Below are 18576 nucleotides of genomic sequence, written 5' to 3' on the forward strand. Positions count from 1 at the left end.
GAAACGTGGCCCAAGCACTGAGCCCTGAGGTACCCCAGTAAGTAGCTGTTGTGACATGGACACCTCACCTCTCCAGGCTACCTTGAAGGACCTACCTGAGAGATAGGAATTAAATAAGTCAAGCACAGTTCTTGTGATGCCCAGAGTAGAGCGGGTGGAGAGTAGGATCTGATGGTTGACTGTGTCAAAGGCTGCAGAATTTATTTTTTTATCCAGTTTTTTCCATTTAACTTATTCCACAAGTTATTATGGACATGTAGATCAGCAGCCATAAAGAATAATCCATAATAGGGGTCCTGTTTTTATTTGTTATATATATTTTATATATATACAATTATGCACATGGCAGACACTTTATTTCAAAAGCAACTTACAGTCTATTCATGCTATACATTTTATCAGTATGTGCATTACTTGGGAAAATAACCTGTGGCCTTGGTCTTGATAGCACCATGCTCTACCAGTTGAACCACAGGGACATCCATATTCTTGTTCATATTTATGAGAACTTAAACTGAATATTGAGAGGGAAAATATGTAATGGGCTTGTTTTTAACTATTGGAATTTGATTGGATTGTAAAATGTAAGCTATGGTGTTGTTAGTGGTAAGCTATGGTTTTATGGATTATCGAGGAGAGTTGTGCTCAATTTTAAAAATTTTCCGGGATTGGAACATGAAAGTAAGGATTTTCTCTGGGTGGACAATGAAACAGACAAAATAATGGACATTAAAGGAGAGAGTAGATTTTTTATGTAAAATTATTTTTAGAATAATGTGCACAGTAAAACCCATTTAGATAATTATTAACATCAATTTTAAATGCATTTTGTCTTTCAAGTCAATATCTGGGAAATATTCTTGTTTAATATTTAATCATCATTTTCAAATTGATCTTTGTGGATCGATACGTCTTTCTCCTCTTTTGTCACATTCTTTTGGATTTCCACTCAGACACTCAGAGTGTTTCTTTGTTATTACATTCTCATGGCTCTTATTCAGCAGTGATGTTCAGCTGAGCTCTTTTCCATGGATCCAATTCTCCTCGCTGCACGGTGGCTCTGGACTGTGCTGGGAATCTCTGATGACTTCCTGTGGCAGCACTACATGCAGTGCCAGGATAACAGTGGCAGTCTCTGAACACTAAAACAGAGCCAGTGTGTAGTAGGGCCAACACTGTCTCAATTGGCATCTGATTTAAAGTACAGTTCACAACACCCAACAGAAATGATTGGACTGCAAGATAGTACACCTTCAGATTATGGTGACCTCATGATTTTGTTTCAAAGCCAGCTTTTTCTTTAATTTTAAATTCAACAAGAAATCTGAATATTTACTTTCTTAAAGGAATGTAGTGCCTTACTTTAAAGCTTAAAAAAGTAGCCAGAAGGCTCATTAAAATAGTCAATTTGACTCATCCAAATAATCCAAATTTCTGAAGGCATATGATAGTTTTTGGTAAGAAACAACCTGTAATTTAAGTAATTTTTCGGTGAAAATCACAGTGAAAAGTTCTCACATAAACACACGAGCCACTGTGAACAAACTTCTCTAAAACCAAGACCATGCATTAAAGAAATAGTTAACCCAAAAATGAAAATTCTAAATTATGAACATTTATATTTATATTTATATTACATTGATATTCCAATAAAAATCTCAGAATCCAATCAATTTCTGGTGGATAAAATCAAGTCCTGTCCTACGTTTTTTCTTGTTTACTTGTAAATGCATCACATTACAGAAGTAAAATGGGTTGCGAATGGTGATTCAGATTAACTTTAATTATTTTTTAGTTGTTTTGAGGTTTTGACATCAGTCAGTCCCATAGACATCTTCATCACTTCCTTATCATTATGTCAAAGTCTTCCTCATCATTTGCTATGTGGTTATTATGTGGGCAGTAGCCTTTGTTTTGACTCACTCATGTCGTGTCTTACTGCTTTCCCACGCTAAAGTGTTTGTTTTCTTTCGGTGGTCTTCTCTTTCCTTTGTGCCATTTGTGTGTCTTTTATATGTGTTTATGTGTTTGAGTGAGGGGGTGGATGCTCTGATCACCTGGCTGTGTCTCCTAGCTGCTATTTGATCCTGTTAAGCAGCTCTGTTTCTCTGTATTGTGTAGAGATTAGCATCTTGATAGCTCTCTTATGCCCTCTCTTTCTCTAACTCTCTCTTTTCCTTAAAAACTCCGGGTGAAAATGCAGGTGATAAGTCTGCCAGATGGTGTTTAGAGGAAGAAGGATGATTAAAAAAGAAAGAGGCACTCGAAGGAGATTGTGAGAGCAGGGATAGAGTGATGTTGGAAAAGAATGTGATAGAATGAGAGAGTGAGAGATCTGAAGGAGGGTCAGTAAGGATAAAGATGTACTAAGGTTACCCACACAAAAACGAGCTTGTCGTTTTTGCTTGGGACTCTGGGTGATTCATTATTCCCAGTAATGGTGAATTTTTTTTTACAGTCGTCCTACCAAAGGCAATCTCTGAAATGCATGCTTTGCATTCAAAATGTCAGTTTTGAGACATTTCTTTCCACAAAGTTTGAAGCAGTGTTGGGGAAGCTATTTTAAAGCTGTAGCTCGTCAAGCTGCTAATTGCTCATAGTTGAAAAAAGTTAATTGAAGTTGACTGTGATTTAGTAAAGCTACCCTTCTGAAAAAAAGTTACTCTATATTCTATAAGTTACTAAAAAGCAGCAACTAACAATACTGAAACTATATATCTTCTTTAATAAACCCATCTTAATATATTATTAATGTATTTATTATTTTGCTATCAGAGCAGTATTTATCTGGCTTAAAACAATGAGGATCTCAATTAGGTAAACAGTATTAAACAGCATTTGAACAGATTTATTTATACCACAACTAAATACCACAAATAAACCTTTTTTGTAGTAGTAGTAGTCTTTATTTATACCTGTTGGGAAATTTTGTTTCAATGAGTTTCTAATGAGGCCATTTTGACAATAAGACAAACAAACAGACAACATAGAACAGTAGACATCTCTAAAAGATACATAAGAATGCACAATGTCCCCAAAATGTACACTAAATATCACCAATAAAACTTATACCATAAAACATACCATATCATAATTTGTACAACTCATAACACAGTGACCAATATCAGCATTTATATAAACATTATAATAAATTGTGATATTTTTGTAATTAAAATGTATATCTCTACAAAAACTTTAAAAAGTGGTGTAGATGCCTGCACACGTTTAGAAATAAATCAGTGAATTATATTTTTTGAACTGGTGCATTGAGATGAACCAACAAACGAACCGATTCACTAAAAGGAATCTGACTTGAATCAGATATGAGAGAAAAAGTGGACATTTTCGACAAGCATGTTTACAACCTCAGTTTGTTCTGCTGTAAAAGCTGCATGTGCAAAACAATATGACCAAAAATAATTGCAAGTTGCATTTTGTCATGCTAAACTGCTAGCTTGTTGCTGGAAAATAACTGGTGAAAACACCTGAGCTGTGGTCACGCTTCTAAAAAATTAAGTTAGATTAGTAGCATCACTACATTTATTTATGACTCCCCAAAATTGGTTTGAAGAAACATAAACCAACATTGTTATTGATGGATTTGTCTGCATATTGCAACTGGTTTCTTAAGATGCATTCACTTCTTGTCCGTTTTAATGAGTTTAATGCAGAAGGTAAATTAATTGTAATAACTCATGAACTTACAATTAATACAATTATAGTAGAAATAGTAGAATATAGTAGAAATGATAGTAACATTATAATAAAGGTACATTAATAGTCGTGAATTAATACCTGAATTAATATTTACTTATTAATTATGAGTTAAGGACTAATCAGGAACTAATGAAGAGCTAACCTCAACTACAGCTGGAGTCATATGGATTCATGCATGAATAACGACCACCTTAATTACATACATGTTTGATAGTTAATGCAAGCTTTATAAGAAAAAATTTGAAGTACTTCAACCTTTAATTAAATGTACATAATTTAATATTGTCATAATTTAAATATTTCTATAAATTTGGATGGCTCAGGATTTTATAAAATGTAGAAAAACACCAATAACTACCACCAATAATTTGATCTCAACCCATTTTGTTTGATTCTCTGTCCCTTTCACTTCATACTCAGCCTACCACTCAATTCACTTTCTGTTTAATTCAAGGTTGAAGTACTTTACATTATTTCTTATAAAGCCTGTTTGATTGAGTTCATTCCAATATGTTAATGGAAATTAAGGGTGGCCATTATTCAAGCATGAATCCATATGACTCCAGTCATAATTAAGGTTAGTTCTTCATTAGTTTTGATTAGTCCGTTCCTTTACTCATCATTAATCAATTCTGAAGTATTAATTCTGGTATCAAATCATGATTATTAATTTACCCTTATTACAAAGTGTGAGGGTTAGGTTTAGGGTTTTATCCAAATTATGATTTATTGTGACTCTACAAAGTTGTATAACCAGTCTAGCTAGACATGTAAAAATATAAACCTACCACTGCTTTAACTTAACCATCAGTGAGAAGGAAAGCAAGGGGAACAAGAGGGAACTTCTTCTGGAAGCATGATGTTGCCATGGAGACTCACAGGAGCTCTCATGAGTGTTTCATGTCCCATTGGCTGCTGCCGGGCAACGGTGGACTTGGGCGTGGGAGCAGGGAAGCCCAACAATGGCTGTGGTGGTTCCTCAATGAATAGGCAAGCACAAATCAGGGCTACTGGGAGCCTGTTCTTTTGGCTCTTTAATATGGCTGTGACCAATCAGCTTGTTATGCCCATTAGACAAGAATAAGCCTATAGAGGTTTGATTGGTTTCGACTGATTTGGGAAGAGTGTACAGGCTTAAATAGTGCTAATGATAGGCCTCTTTAAATGGAATTAATCATTGTGATTTGAGGTTTGAGTATTATGAGAGGGGTTTGGTTTGGTTGATTGATAGGAATACTGATGCCAGACCATTTAGGGATTTGACACTGCAGTGACTAGAGTGAGAAACAATTTAATACTGTTAGGAAAGGATTGGCTACATAAGAATATAGTTTTACTGAAATGCTCAACAAATGCCAACCATTAGACCATTTACAAGTTTGTTTATGGCTGAAAAACTGTGCATAATGGTAATTTTTTAGAAAAAACATCTTCACTGCATGAGGGATGGTGTAGCTTAATGGTTAAAATGTTATCTGGTAACTGAAAAATTGCAGGCTTAAACTCAGCATATGGTGATACATTAACTATCACCATTTTGCCCTTGAGCAAGACGCTTAACCCAACATTACTCCTGAGATAATAATAACACTTGTAGTAAGTTTACGTTGCTTTGTAATAAAAGTGCCTGCTACATGACAAATCATTTTGAAAATGTTTTTTCATTTTTCCTCTTTCTCCTTGTCACAGAAAACTCTCTGTTGCGGTACATAAGTGAGGAGAAGGCTGCGGATATGGCAGCTCGGAGCATGAAGAGAGACACTGGGAAACGAGGCAAGAAAAAGAGCGAAAAGAGTGGAAGCCCCACCCACTACGCTCTCCTCCCCACCCTCCAAATGGAGGTACTCCGTCAAGAATCCATGAACACACCAAATCCAGACTCCAGCTCTCTTTACCATGTGAGTTGTCCTTTAAAGGCAAGTCAGTTCACTGTGTGGCCATCATGGGAAATTGACAGAAACCTATAACGAATTTGGAATGTAAAATTATATTTTTTAGTCATATTTTTTTATTAAAAAATAGATTTAGCTGAATAATTAAATGCCATATGAGCAATCTCAGACTATTTTCCAACGATTCCCTATTTGCAGCTGTTTGATAGAGCATTCATGTAATTTTGTAGTCTGATCTCATGAAAATTACTTGATTGTGGTTTGTGGGCTTACTCAGTGAGACTGGACTTCCTGTGTGTGAAGTTATTAAGAGTGGATGTGAGATCTGGCTGTATCTGGCTGTATTTAGGAGGGAAGGCTGCAGCGGATGTTCTTACTTCATAATCGCTCACACACAACACACACAAAGATCTCAAAGATGCAATGGTTTTTAAATGAAGGTAATGATATTTACTATACCCTAACCCTACCGCTAACACTAGCTCTCATAACAAACTGTTAATATCAGTATTTTTAAAGCAAAACATGATTTGGCTGATCTATGAGCCTTTCAATAAGTAAGGACCATTTCAAATGTTCACTATATTTGTTAGTATATATTCAAAAATGTGGTCCTCACAAGTTTCGTCAAACCTGTACACACAAAGCCATAACCATACCCACACAAGCAAAAACAAGAAATATTAAAATAGATATTCAGGTAAAACTAATAGTTTTGGGAAAAAGTGACTTGCTGTGGTGTGTCACAGTGTGCATTTGGAGGCTGAGTATGCAGATGGTGGTTCTGCAGGGGTGGGTGGGGCTCTGTCATAGTATCATCTGTCATAGGGCATGGAGTGTCGTGATTGGCTAAGCTCCATCTGAAACATATGCAGCTGCATGCATGAGTGTTTTTACAGTGCTGTGATTGATCCAGGACTCAGCCATGTGCTTTCTTCATGTTAATATTTTGAAATATGCTTAAAATCCTGATGCACACCAACTGCATCAGAAGGGATTGTGTTGGTTTGGTTCTTTCTCTCAAGTCTAAATATAGAAACATATAATGTGATGCCACTCTAAGGTCCCAGCTGGGGTGTCACAGTCTTGCATAAGGGTGACTTTCACAGTGTATCTCACCTGCAGCTTCTGTTTGTAGACACTTCACCACGGTGTCCTGCCTCATTTGATTTGCTGGGAGTGGGGGGAGGCATGGGTGTGCTCGAGAACTCTGCTGACCACTCCATCAACGTGGTATTGGACCAGTACCAGAATCATAGTGCTGGTTTCAGCAATCTAGCAGTCTTGCTATTGCCCTCCCTGTAGATGTCGAAGAGAAAAGAGAAGAGATGAGATGAGATGAGAAAAGACAAGACAATATGAGACAAGAAGTGGTGAGATGAGAAGAGACAAGATGTGACGAAACAAGAAGTGGTGAGTGAGATGAGAAGAGAAGATAAGATAAGAGAGGAGACGAGAAGTGGTGAGATCAGACCAAGAGAAAAGACGTGAGGAGACAAGAAGTGGTAAGAAAAGTTCTGTTGGTATGTGGTCTGGAGATGCATCAGTTGCTGTTGTTGACAGTGGAGCTTTATTGCCTACGTTGCAGTCTGAAATTAAGTTTCCTTAATCAGTGCCAGCACCCTGACCTCACTCTCAAGGAGAATGCTCATGCACTCTGACCACTGGACACACACACAAAAGCATAGCCTGTCACAACACTTTAAACATAGCCCAGTGCCGGATACAATATTTGTGCAACCTCCCTGACTTCATCAATTCCCATTATAAGAAAACCACAGTCAGAAACAGACCCCTTGAGACAGAAAGCTATCAAAAGTGACAATTACCTACAGGTTTAATTTGAAAACACCTTTACAAAAGTGATAAATGCACATGCTTTGTGGCAATCATGGAAAGCATATGCCAGCATATGTCAGCTGTCACAGCAGAAGACGTCTGCATCATATGTCTTGTGAACCCAGAGCCTGTCGCCATGTGGCATTAAGCTGTTGCCTGATGGTCCCAGCATGCTTCCTCCAAGAGTAATGTGATTGGAGAACAATAGTTCAGAGAAGTAATTCACTTCTTTAATGATGCCAAGAGACCTGGAGCAATTTGTATTACCCACATCAGAGACAGAGAAAAAGAGAAACCAGTGGTTGGTTTCAGGCTGGTTTATGCTGGCTGGTCCTGATTTGGTGCAACAAGGATGAGAATGGATAGACAGAGCCATTTCAGAAGAAAACATGGTGTAAGAACAAGAGATGGATAAAGCAGTGGACAAAATAGAAAGAAATTAGGAAACAGTGGCTCAAAAAGCAAGGGACATACTATATATAAAAGATAGAAAGAAAGTGCTACGCTGAATGGAGAGCTATACAGTAATAACAAGAGATGCAGGTAAAGTAAAAGTGCACATTTATGTCCATGCCACGTCCTGAGATGTAGCCACCTTGTTTACTCAGATGGTTCGTAGTCTTTTCATATTGCCATATTTCTCTGAGGATAATGACTCCTGAGGCAAAAGTCATGCATTTTTGAAGATCTTTGGACCATTGATGCAGATCTCATCTTGATGTCTTGTAGAATTCTAGTAAAGGAGTATCTGGGTGCACTTTTCTGTTTAACATCAAAGTGGCTTCTTCAGTTGCAGAATGTTTGAGATTCCCTAAGGTCTTGTAAGACTTACCAATCACTGTAGGAGTTACCCTTCACTACTACCCCCTACATTTTCAGAGGTGCCCTACTTGATTCCTCTCTTGAACCATGTGCCTTGTACTTAATCTTTACCCTTGTACATTGAGTCATCATTTTATAGTACAGTATGGCTGTTTTGTCTCTTTGCTATAAGTTCATATGTCCTGCCATTCTATATTGTGCCAAGTTGCTATATTCATGTCTAGGTGTAGAATCCTTGGGGAAGTTTGTCTTGCTGTGTCTAAGTGTTTATCACAACTCACTCCAATTCACACAGCGATTGCGAATCACACCATCAGGGAGGCAATTCCCACTGCGCTTTGTCTTGTTGACATTGATGTGTGATGAGGTGAAATGCAGGGGAATCACTTCCATTCTGCTACAAATACGGGCCACTTGAACAGCATTTTTAATGGAACAGTTTGCCCAAATATGAAAATTATGTCATTATTTACTCACACTAATGTTGAGTAAATAATTTTTCCATGTAATAAAAGTGAAAGGGGACTGGATCTGTCACGCTCCAAAATAAAAATAAAAAAGAGTCATACAATTATTCCATATGACTCAAACACGTTATTCAAAGTCTTTTGAAGCCATACGATAGCATTGTGTTAGGATCGGACCAAAGTGTAAGTTGTCAACTGATCTTGCCCTATGCCAAAGCTCTGAAATGGACTACAGAAGTCATATGGAGTACTTTTGTTGATGCCATTAATGCCAAACACCATTGGTTTTTGTATGTCTCTTGACCAGTTGTTATTGACATTGACATGGCACCATATTTGATTTGAAAGCTACTGTGTCGGGGAAGATTTTCAGTAAAAAATGACACTGTTAATTTCAGGCTGTTCCTCACACAATGTTATCGTATGACTACAAAAGACTTGGAATTAAGCACAGGAGTCGTATGGACTACTATTATGGTGTGTGTGTGTGTGTGTGTGTGTGTGTGTGTGTGTGTGTGTGTGTTTTTATAGCTGTTTTGGAACTTGACAGATCCAGTCCCCATTTACTTTCATTAAAACGGAAAATGTGTCCAGAATGTACTTTAAAATTCAACTATTGCTCTTAGGCTGCAGGGTAGATTGCATCCTGAGGTACAGAACAATAAATTGATTAGCTTGGTGTTAGTTTGCGTTTTCCTTCGGTCAGTGATACTGTTGCTAATAGATGCATGGCAACACATGTTTAGCTCTAATTTAATGCCCAAGCTCATAGGAAGTTTCTGCACAGAGGAGAATTGCCACAGGGCTCGGATCATAAATGTGTACTCAGTCTGGGCGTGCACATCGAAGACATACTGCTTCATAAACACACGGGCCAAGGATGCTAGAAATTGTATTTTCTCTCTATCCCTCTTCATGCCTTCCTTCTCTCAGGCGTTTTTTTGGTCTCTCACTCCTTCATCTGCTCTAGTGTCACCTCTGATTTTAATTTGTCGTATGATGGATTGATGCTCAGAGATTGTTTTGCTTACACATTTCCTCCATGTGGTTCCACATGGGAGAATGGGACGTGTTGACCGATGACATGGTCTAGACATTTTTGCCTCATTTCACTTCCTCCTCCTATATTTTCTTCCATTTCTCACTCCATAACTCCCTCTTATGCAAGTTTATTTCCAGCTATGCCTAATTTTTCCTAATTCTCTGCCTCTTGATTTTCCTGGATTTCTTATAGTCTGTCTTTATGGTTGTCTCTATGCATCCATAATGGATATAATGTCTTAATTTTGTTCAAATATCCAGACTTATTTGGGGCAATAGCAACCTGCCTGTAAGTCTGAAATTAAGCCACTCCAAAATATGGCCAAACCTTAATAGGGACCACTCAGCTGTGCAACACTGCAACTGATTTCAAGGCACAAGAGACATGAAATGCTGTAGCTTGCTTAACAGCAGGCTATTATCTTAAGAGTTGGTTTCTGAGAATTAGTTTATAGTAGACTATGTAATTACTGAAGAAAAGCTGTGGCCTCTAACAGGGGAGATATTGCAGGGTGGTAGTGTAGTGGTTAAGGCTCAGTGTTGGTAATCAGAAGTTGCTTCCAACGATTTGTCAGCAAATCTGAATGTGCAAAATGATTCACAAACAGATAGTTTCTGATTGTTTAGCTGGTAAAAATAAAGTTAGGACTGTCACAGAGAAAGGTGTGATATCTCAGGACAGATATTGCTGTGATATAGGAAAATTATATATGTGGAATTTCCATAAAAGGATTGTCCCTGTAATTCTATCATTACATTGTCTTAAAGTTGTGTGGCTCTAAATAATGATTCTATTCTATTCTCATTGCAGTGCTGGTCCAATCTGACTGATATTCATATAAACTCAAAAGCTGACATGTTGTGTCTTATGCTTTACAGACATTTCAGGGATCCTCTCTGCTATCCAAGACCAAGAAGAAGAATAAAGGTGATTAATTTTCTTTCTTATTCTCATGTTTGGTAACAGTATCTTTATGCGTTTACTGCCTGCATATTTTCACTCAAAGACAAAAAATAGGTCACCAACATAAACCTAAAAGACACCTAGAAGTTAAAATAACAATTTCTTACTTAAAATGCATTCTGACACTTTTTAGAAGTTGCTTTTTGCATTCCTTAGATTTAACAGTGGAAAGGCCTCCAAAGTTGCAACACCATTATGAAAGTACATTGCATTTCCACCATAAAGTACACAGCACACAGATTAACTCAGATTTTTCATTCAGGAACCATGAAAATTGCAGTCTAATGATAGTTCAGTGTACTCCCTTAATAGCCATCTCAGTATAATATAGGAAAGTTTCCCATTTCAAATTAGTCTAAGACTGTGTGTTCATTCACTCATTTGCATTTAAAATTGAATAAAAAAATAAGCCATGCTATGTATTACAAATAGTTTCAACTCAAGTAATGGGTGTTGAATGGTGCAAAGTGGAGGTTGTTTAAGGTTGCCAAGCATTGCAACCTATCACATTAATATAGGATTCAGCTGATATGTGCTCACATGTGTGCATGTATTGGCTATTCTACAATGACTTTGGACAGAGCTTGTCCAATGAAAATCAGAGTTGGAACTGTCCATTTTATAAGGGATGATGTACAGTCAAGTCAGTTGGTCACTATTGCAAAATACTCTGAAGATGTTTATTTTGCTATAATAACATCTTATTTTACATGATGCTACTTTTTACACATTTTTAAATAATGTTATCATGTGAGAAGAAAGACACTGCAGTGTGATGAAAAGATACAAAACTACACTGTAAACCCTAATGCTCAAAAAAAATAATTGTTTTTAGTAGGGAAAAATTCAGTCATACAAATTAGTTCAAATAAATTAACCTAGATGAGTATTAAGAACTTTCTCTTTCTTTTGAGTTCATTAAACTTACACTTTTTATGTAACCTGAATTGATTTATTGTTTTGAACTTGCCTCTTTAAATTTACAGGAACTTAAATTGAACTGAAACGTTAAAATTAAGTGTTATATAATGTCTTTGTGCAAGATGAATGTAAAGGGGATACTTGTTTTTTAGGTATAGTTGTTTAACATGAGCTTACATGGTAACTTTAAGTTCAGCCAAAGAGTTCAGTTTAAAGTTAGGTACCATTAAAATGTTTGAGTTGGCTTACTCAGTATTTCGAGTCAAGAGCAATTAACATGCATGCGTAGCACAAAATAAAAATCTTACAGATCTATTAACTTAAAATTGGGAGTTAATTAACTTAAAAATGTGTTGTAACTGATTGCCTAAATTTTGTTAGAGTTCTGCTAACTTATTAGGGCTTACAGTGTAGCACTACCATATGTTGGAAATGGGTTTCGAAAAATGTTGAACCACAGAATGCTGCAATTAACAAATCAGATTGAACTATTCCAGAGAGCTATGTAATGACAATTATTAACACATAATGTCCACTTTTTTGGCATCCAGCAGCTCCACTGTCCTCCATCAGTAAGCGAAGGATCTCCTGTAAGGACTTGGGCCGTGGAGACTGTGAGGGCTGGCTGTGGAAGAAGAAGGACGCAAAGAGCTATTTCTCCCAGAAATGGAAGAAGTACTGGTTTGTTCTAAAGGATGCCTGCTTATACTGGTACATGAATGAGGAGGTGAGTGAGCAAGTGTATGTTTGGCCAATACAGTTTCTTTGTTGTTTCTCGTATCCAACAGCACAGCAGAAATTGCATTGATCTAGAGATGTGACTTTAATTGGTGCTGGCTTTACCCTCTTGTGTGGAAATAAGATTAATGCTGGTCTACCCCAACAAAACAGTGTTCTGCGCACAGCGTTGCTGTAATGAAGATAAGGAACTCCTCCGAACACTCTTTCCTCTCTCGTTCTCGTTAACTCTCGCTCTCCCTTGCTTTTGATTAATTACCCTCCACGTCTTCTTTTTTTTATCACGACCAGGGCCGCTGCATTTGGCTGCCGTTCTGGGGATTCAGAGGAAGAAGTGGGAGGGAGGGTTCCTCTCGGCTGGGTTTTGGTCCATTGAGACACTTGCAACATAGTCTGGTTCTAGTATAATTGATGATCTTCTACTGTGTTGGTTTTGTAAACACAGGCAGGCTTACCGAGAGCCGCAACTATTTATGCTTTTTATTTATTTATGTGAAGTTCCTGTCAGCAGGCTTTAGTGGCACTGCTACAATTTAATGTGAGAAGAAAAATGGAACCGAGAAAACGAAAAAAAAGAGAAGGGAGGGAAGGAATGAGGAGGTGTAACTACTAATGAGAATGTAATGACACTACAGTTGTGTGTAAGTGGGGTAAAGTGTCGTGACATGCTTATTCTTTCTTTCTTTCTTTTTTCTCTTCATCATTTAGGATGAAAAGGCTGAAGGATTTGTTAGCCTTCCAGAGTTCAAGATCGACAGAGCTAGTGAATGTCGCAAGAAGTAGTGAGTACCTTTAAAACACATATGTTGTGTGTGTGTGTGTGTGTGTGTGTGTGTGTGTGTGTGTGTGTGTGTGTGTGTGTCGAGAGTGCTGGTTTGTACCTTTGCATGCAGTAACACAGTGGCCAAAATAAGTATTTGAACATTTAAACCACACATAAAATTTACAATTTAGAATGCTTTATGCATTAGTTTTCTTGGTCATTACTTTTAACCAGCTGGTGCCAGTGTCATTTTTAGTGGATGTATGAAGTCAGTTCCACTTAAGTTCAGGTATCCTACCAGAGTAACCATAGGTGTAGTTCATCACATTAACTATGGACAAGTTCCACATATATTTGACAACCAGAATGTGTCCAAAAAAGTTTTAATCTTAATTTTAAACAGTACATATATTATTTTGTAATTAAAGGTCTAACAAGCGTCTTTTGTAAATATTTTGCTTAAAAAGTTAAAATAAATGCCACTTGATTTGATAGTTGGCAATCAAACATGACGACATTCGAAAAACTATTTTGGGGCCACTGTAAATGTGAAACCAGAGGAATTTTTACTTTTTTTTTTTTTTTTTTTTTTTACTCTCTTCACAGTGCATTTAAAGCATGCCATCCCAAAATCAAGAGCTTCTACTTCGCTGCGGACAGTGTGGACGATATGAACAGGTGGTTAAGTCGCCTCAACATGGCAGCCGCCGGCTACACAGAAAGAGAGAGGATCCGTCAGGAACAGGGTGAGAAGAAACAACACTTAGTGGGAGAGGCAAAAAAAAGTTCAGAATAGACATGGCCCAATTTCACACACTTACTACACATTAAAGGTATAAAAACTCTATACTTCAGTATTAATAGGAAAAGTACATACTGTACTTTTGAGTATGTGGAAAGACACTATCCCTGCATTTGTGATAAAACTGTCCTGAAATTGTTCTTTGATACCTCAGCATCTAGCTAAATGAATTATCTTAAAAATAATGAATAGTTTACACTTTAAAGGGTTAGTTCACCCAAAAATGAAAATCCTCTCATGATTAACTTACCTTTAAGCCATCCCAGATGTGTTTGAATTTCCTTTTTCAGCAGAACCGAAGTGAAGATTTTTATAAGCAGATTTCAGCTCTGTTTGTCCATACAATGCAAGTAAATAGGTGCCATCAGGCTGCTGGCTGTTTGACAGTCTAAAAGGCATATTTCGGCAGCATAAAAGTAATCCACATGACTCCAGTCAATCAATTAATGTCTATAGAAGAAAATCGATAGGTTTGTGTAAAAAATAAATTGATAATTAAAACTTTATTAACTTTAAAAAATCGCTTCCTGCCTGCAGTCGATGCATCAGTGATGTAAGCGCAATGGCGCGTTCACAAGGAAAGTCATGCACATCTGGGATGGCTTAAAGTTAAGTAAATCATGAGAGAACTTTCATTTTTGGGTGAACTAACCCTTTAAGCTCTCGCTGGCAGGCCCATCGAGAAAAATATGATTAAATATTAATAATATCATATATTAAAATATCAAAATATGAATAACTACAGTCTTGACCAACACAAAATATGTATCGTTTTAAAGCTTAGAAGCTTTACTTTACAATGCATGTAGGCATTATGACCAAAACTAAATAAGTGCTTTGAAATTTGCTGACAAAAGAAAAACATTTTTTTTTTTCATTTTTTACAGTTTTTCATAATTTATTAATAATTTTGCACTGCACATTTTATTGTAATCGGTAAAAACATCAAACTGATCAAATAGCCATGTGTCATATGTCAACCAGCCTATTTGTTTTACTCACAGACAAAAATATAGCAATAAATAGCTAAGTATATGTCTTTGATATACATGTTACATGTAAACAGGTGTTGCTTATATGCCATGTTTTTGCTAATAACTTCACAAAAAATAAACTGAACATAAATATCATACAATTACTTTAGAGGAGGTGATTATCTTTCAAATTAGCCCACACACAGCATAATGGGATGCATAAATCATTACATAATCCACACAAAGCACAATGTGCACACAGCACATAATGTGCTATCCGGCTAAAAACACGTCAGCTTTCCTGGATCAGATGACTTCATCGGAAATGATGTAGTATGTTGTCCAACGTCATGGAAAGCTAAAGAGGTTAAAGTCATCCAAATACGGGCAGAGAGGATCGTTCACTCTAATTACATATGGCTACCAAGAGATGGCCGCAAGTACATGACAAAGATTCAGTGATGGCTCAAATGACACAGAATGAACTGAATGAGATCTCATTATTCATGCCTGTATGCTTCGGAGAGAGAGAGCATACCTTTAGTGGTTGTTGTGTAATTAGTTCTTATGTAAAATTAACAATGTTTTATTTGTTTGGATATGCTTTTCGACACTTGGAGACGGTTTTGGACACTAGGATAAATTATATTTGTTATGCTATAACTTTTGATTGCTTTGTCCTATCAACACAAAATTGTACTCAGTTACAGGTGACATGACTGGGAACAAAACAAAAGCAGTTTTTTGGAACTACCTTATTTACACCCTGAGATATATAATGTCAAATCAGAAAAAAAAGTTTTTTATGTTTCTTAGGCTGAGAGTCTCAGAGTGTATCATAATCTATATCATTAAAAAAATAAGTTTTCTTTAAAATGATACCAAGCACTTGACCCACCTTGTTTTTGCCGAGTTATAAGCCTTTAATTGTGGGTATGCCACTTAAACAGGAAATATTTAAAAACACCATCAGAGCTTAAAGGGTTAACTAAGTTTAAATTGAAGTTTTTCTACAAATGAAATATCTAACAAGAATGGTCACAAACTCCTTCCCTTCCATTGTGCAAGTACTTGTGGGCAGTATTAGCTGAAAAAGCATGCATGGATACACATAAAAAATCTACCAGGAGTAGTATTCCACCTTTTGCAAACAATTTTCAGCATATTATGATTTGGGATGCACTAATTATAATCTTGCATACTGACTAAATTCTATTGAGTTTTTATGCATGTTCAGATTAACTGTTATTTGTGTGTGGACCCACCCAACAAATATGCTCAGTTTCCATGCCCAAACATGTTTGAGTCCTCTTGGGAAGTTAGGATATGTCTTAGAATTGCCCACAGATGGAAGAACCTGGCAGAAAGTGAGATTTTGACAGTGTGTTTTCATCTAATGAGATAACTGGTTTGTTCTTAAGGGGTTCAACACAATTGGTTGATCAGAATTCATCTCAGCTCAGATCAAGTTTCTAATTAATAAACAGATCTTATGATGCTCTCTACATTCTTCTCTCTTTATCTTACTCTTTTCTTCTACTCCATCTCTTCCTCTTCCTTATAAAATCTTAGAGCATCAGGCGCTCTCTCCTAACAACCAATGAGAATAAACACATATCAATGGACATGGTTCACAAATTCATAGACAAACCTCATTACCTCTCAGACACTCACGGAGACAAATTAAGGGCCCAGCAGAGAGATGGGGACAGAGATTGTGTTTAATTCACTAGCTTTGTTTTTACTGATGATGAGTCTGAATGCTGGCAGAGTCTGATGCTGATCGCACAAGCTTACATACTCCTCCACAACGCTCTCAGTCAGTCACTTCCTTTCATCACTGTCTGGACCCCATCCGTCACTTCCATTCACACTGTCTGCCTGCATGTGTTAGTTGACTACTGTAGTTGCAATAATTTTGGCTTGTATGGGTAACGTTATGTCTGTTTATGTTTATGTAAAACTATGTGGGTTTATCTAGTTTACCGTATTGCACTATTTAGTTCTTGCTTTTTATTTTGAAGTTTAGTTCACTGCTTCCTGTTCACTTGGACTTCCTTGTCATGTGACCCCCTTGTTTCATGTGTTTTGCTCTCATTGGTTTATTGTCTTATTAACTTGTTATCAGTGCTGTTTTGTCATTGGTTCATGTTTTAGTAGTCTTGTTATCTTGTTACGTTAGTTTTGTCATTGGTTGTCTTAGTCACGTGTTTCCTGTTTGCTGCTTAGTTTGTTACATCTTAGTTGAAGTCTGTGTCAGTCTAGTTTAGTTATCGTTATATTCCTGTTCCTTGTTTTGATTTGTAGTTTGTTTTTGCATTTACTCTGATAAAACTGAACTTGGATAGGAACCTATCTACGTCATCATCTCCTGTTCTGCCTGCAAAACGTGACAGTATGTAAACAGTTTAATGGGACGCAGTTTGGGGACAGAGGAATTCTCCTTCTACTGTCACAATGTATAGAGAGAGTGCAACTGAAGTTATGTGATCCACAGTTGGTGCAAAACATCGACCAGTGGCAGAACCCATTGTGTGTGTGTGTAAGTGTGTGTCCACTGTTTCTCTTGGACAAGATCCACACATTTTACTGGGTGACCTCTTGGGAAAACCTTTATATGCCTGTATGCCTCACATGATCTCAGAGGCTTTAATATAATTATTGTTTACTTTATGGAAATGTTTCTCAACAAGCTAATGACTCCCTGCATGCCCCTCTCTCACACTCTCTCTTTCTCTTTCTTTCAGCAGATTACTGGAGTGAGAGTGATCACGAAGACAATGAGACGCCCTCTACGCCCAAGCAGGACAGCCCCCCACCCCCTTATGACACATATCCACGGCCACCATCAGTGAGTCAACATGCTAACCACCACACTAACACACACATGCACGGCTCTCTCAGTGTGTAATCCCACACAGTGGCACTGCTTTATAATGCCTGACATTTGGCATTGGTAAAAGAGCTGTTTTGAAGTGCTGTACCCCAGACCTGGCCTTACTACATCACTAAATGTGTGTGTGTGTGTGTGTGTGTGTGTGTGTGTGTCTGTGTGTGTGTGTGTGTGTGTGTGAATGAGTCAGACCACCTTTCTCTGGTACAGAGGCCACTGTAGATATGCTACCAGACTGAGTCCTTCGCCTCATGTCTCTCTTTCTCCGTATCTCTTGATCTTTGTGAGTCACTGTACTATTCACTCTGTGCTCTCGAAAAGTATATGTGTGGGTCTTTGTTTCTACTGTTTTTTTTTCACTTTTTTATTTATTTTTCACCCCAAAATAAAAAAAGAAAAGAAAAGAAATTATGTTTTGCATAAAGAAAATGTAGCCTAGGACAATTCAGATTGTTTTCATTGTTACATTATTTTCATGACAATTAAGCACCCCACCCTCCCCCAAACAAATTCTCAGTACTATATTGCCAAAAAAAATAAAATAATGGTCCTCATTCATGAAAGACAAGCATAACAAATGTCCCTACAATTTTTGTAAAACCATTCTTGTGTGAATTGTTGCATTGAATTGAATACAATTTATGACAATGGATTATGAAACCTTTACACAGACATTTGTTCTGCTCATGTTTTTAAATGAGGTTTATTATATATTATTATACATCATTGTAGCATTTGTTGTA

At 37.0% G+C, this 18576-nt stretch overlaps 1 protein-coding gene across 18 annotated transcripts in view; it reads left to right on the plus strand.

Annotated features, from left to right (window-relative positions):
* The window catches only part of LOC127431471 (connector enhancer of kinase suppressor of ras 2-like), a 128614-nt gene that overhangs the window by 95385 nt on the left and 14653 nt on the right, over positions 1 to 18576 (plus strand). For 10 of the 18 annotated variants that reach the window (XM_051681883.1, XM_051681885.1, XM_051681896.1 and 7 more), the window contains 6 exons: positions 5407 to 5615; positions 10658 to 10706; positions 12215 to 12390; positions 13110 to 13183; positions 13771 to 13910; positions 17688 to 17791. In XM_051681883.1, coding sequence (XP_051537843.1) covers positions 5407 to 5615; positions 10658 to 10706; positions 12215 to 12390; positions 13110 to 13183; positions 13771 to 13910; positions 17688 to 17791 — 752 coding nt within the window. The remainder of the gene's footprint in view (positions 1 to 5406; positions 5616 to 10657; positions 10707 to 12214; positions 12391 to 13109; positions 13184 to 13770; positions 13911 to 17687; positions 17792 to 18576) is intronic. The other 8 variants (XM_051681886.1, XM_051681900.1, XM_051681898.1 and 5 more) reach the window with 3 other exon arrangements.

This window comes from Myxocyprinus asiaticus, chromosome 41 (genome assembly GCF_019703515.2).
Source record: "Myxocyprinus asiaticus isolate MX2 ecotype Aquarium Trade chromosome 41, UBuf_Myxa_2, whole genome shotgun sequence".
NCBI lineage: Eukaryota > Metazoa > Chordata > Actinopteri > Cypriniformes > Catostomidae > Myxocyprinus > Myxocyprinus asiaticus.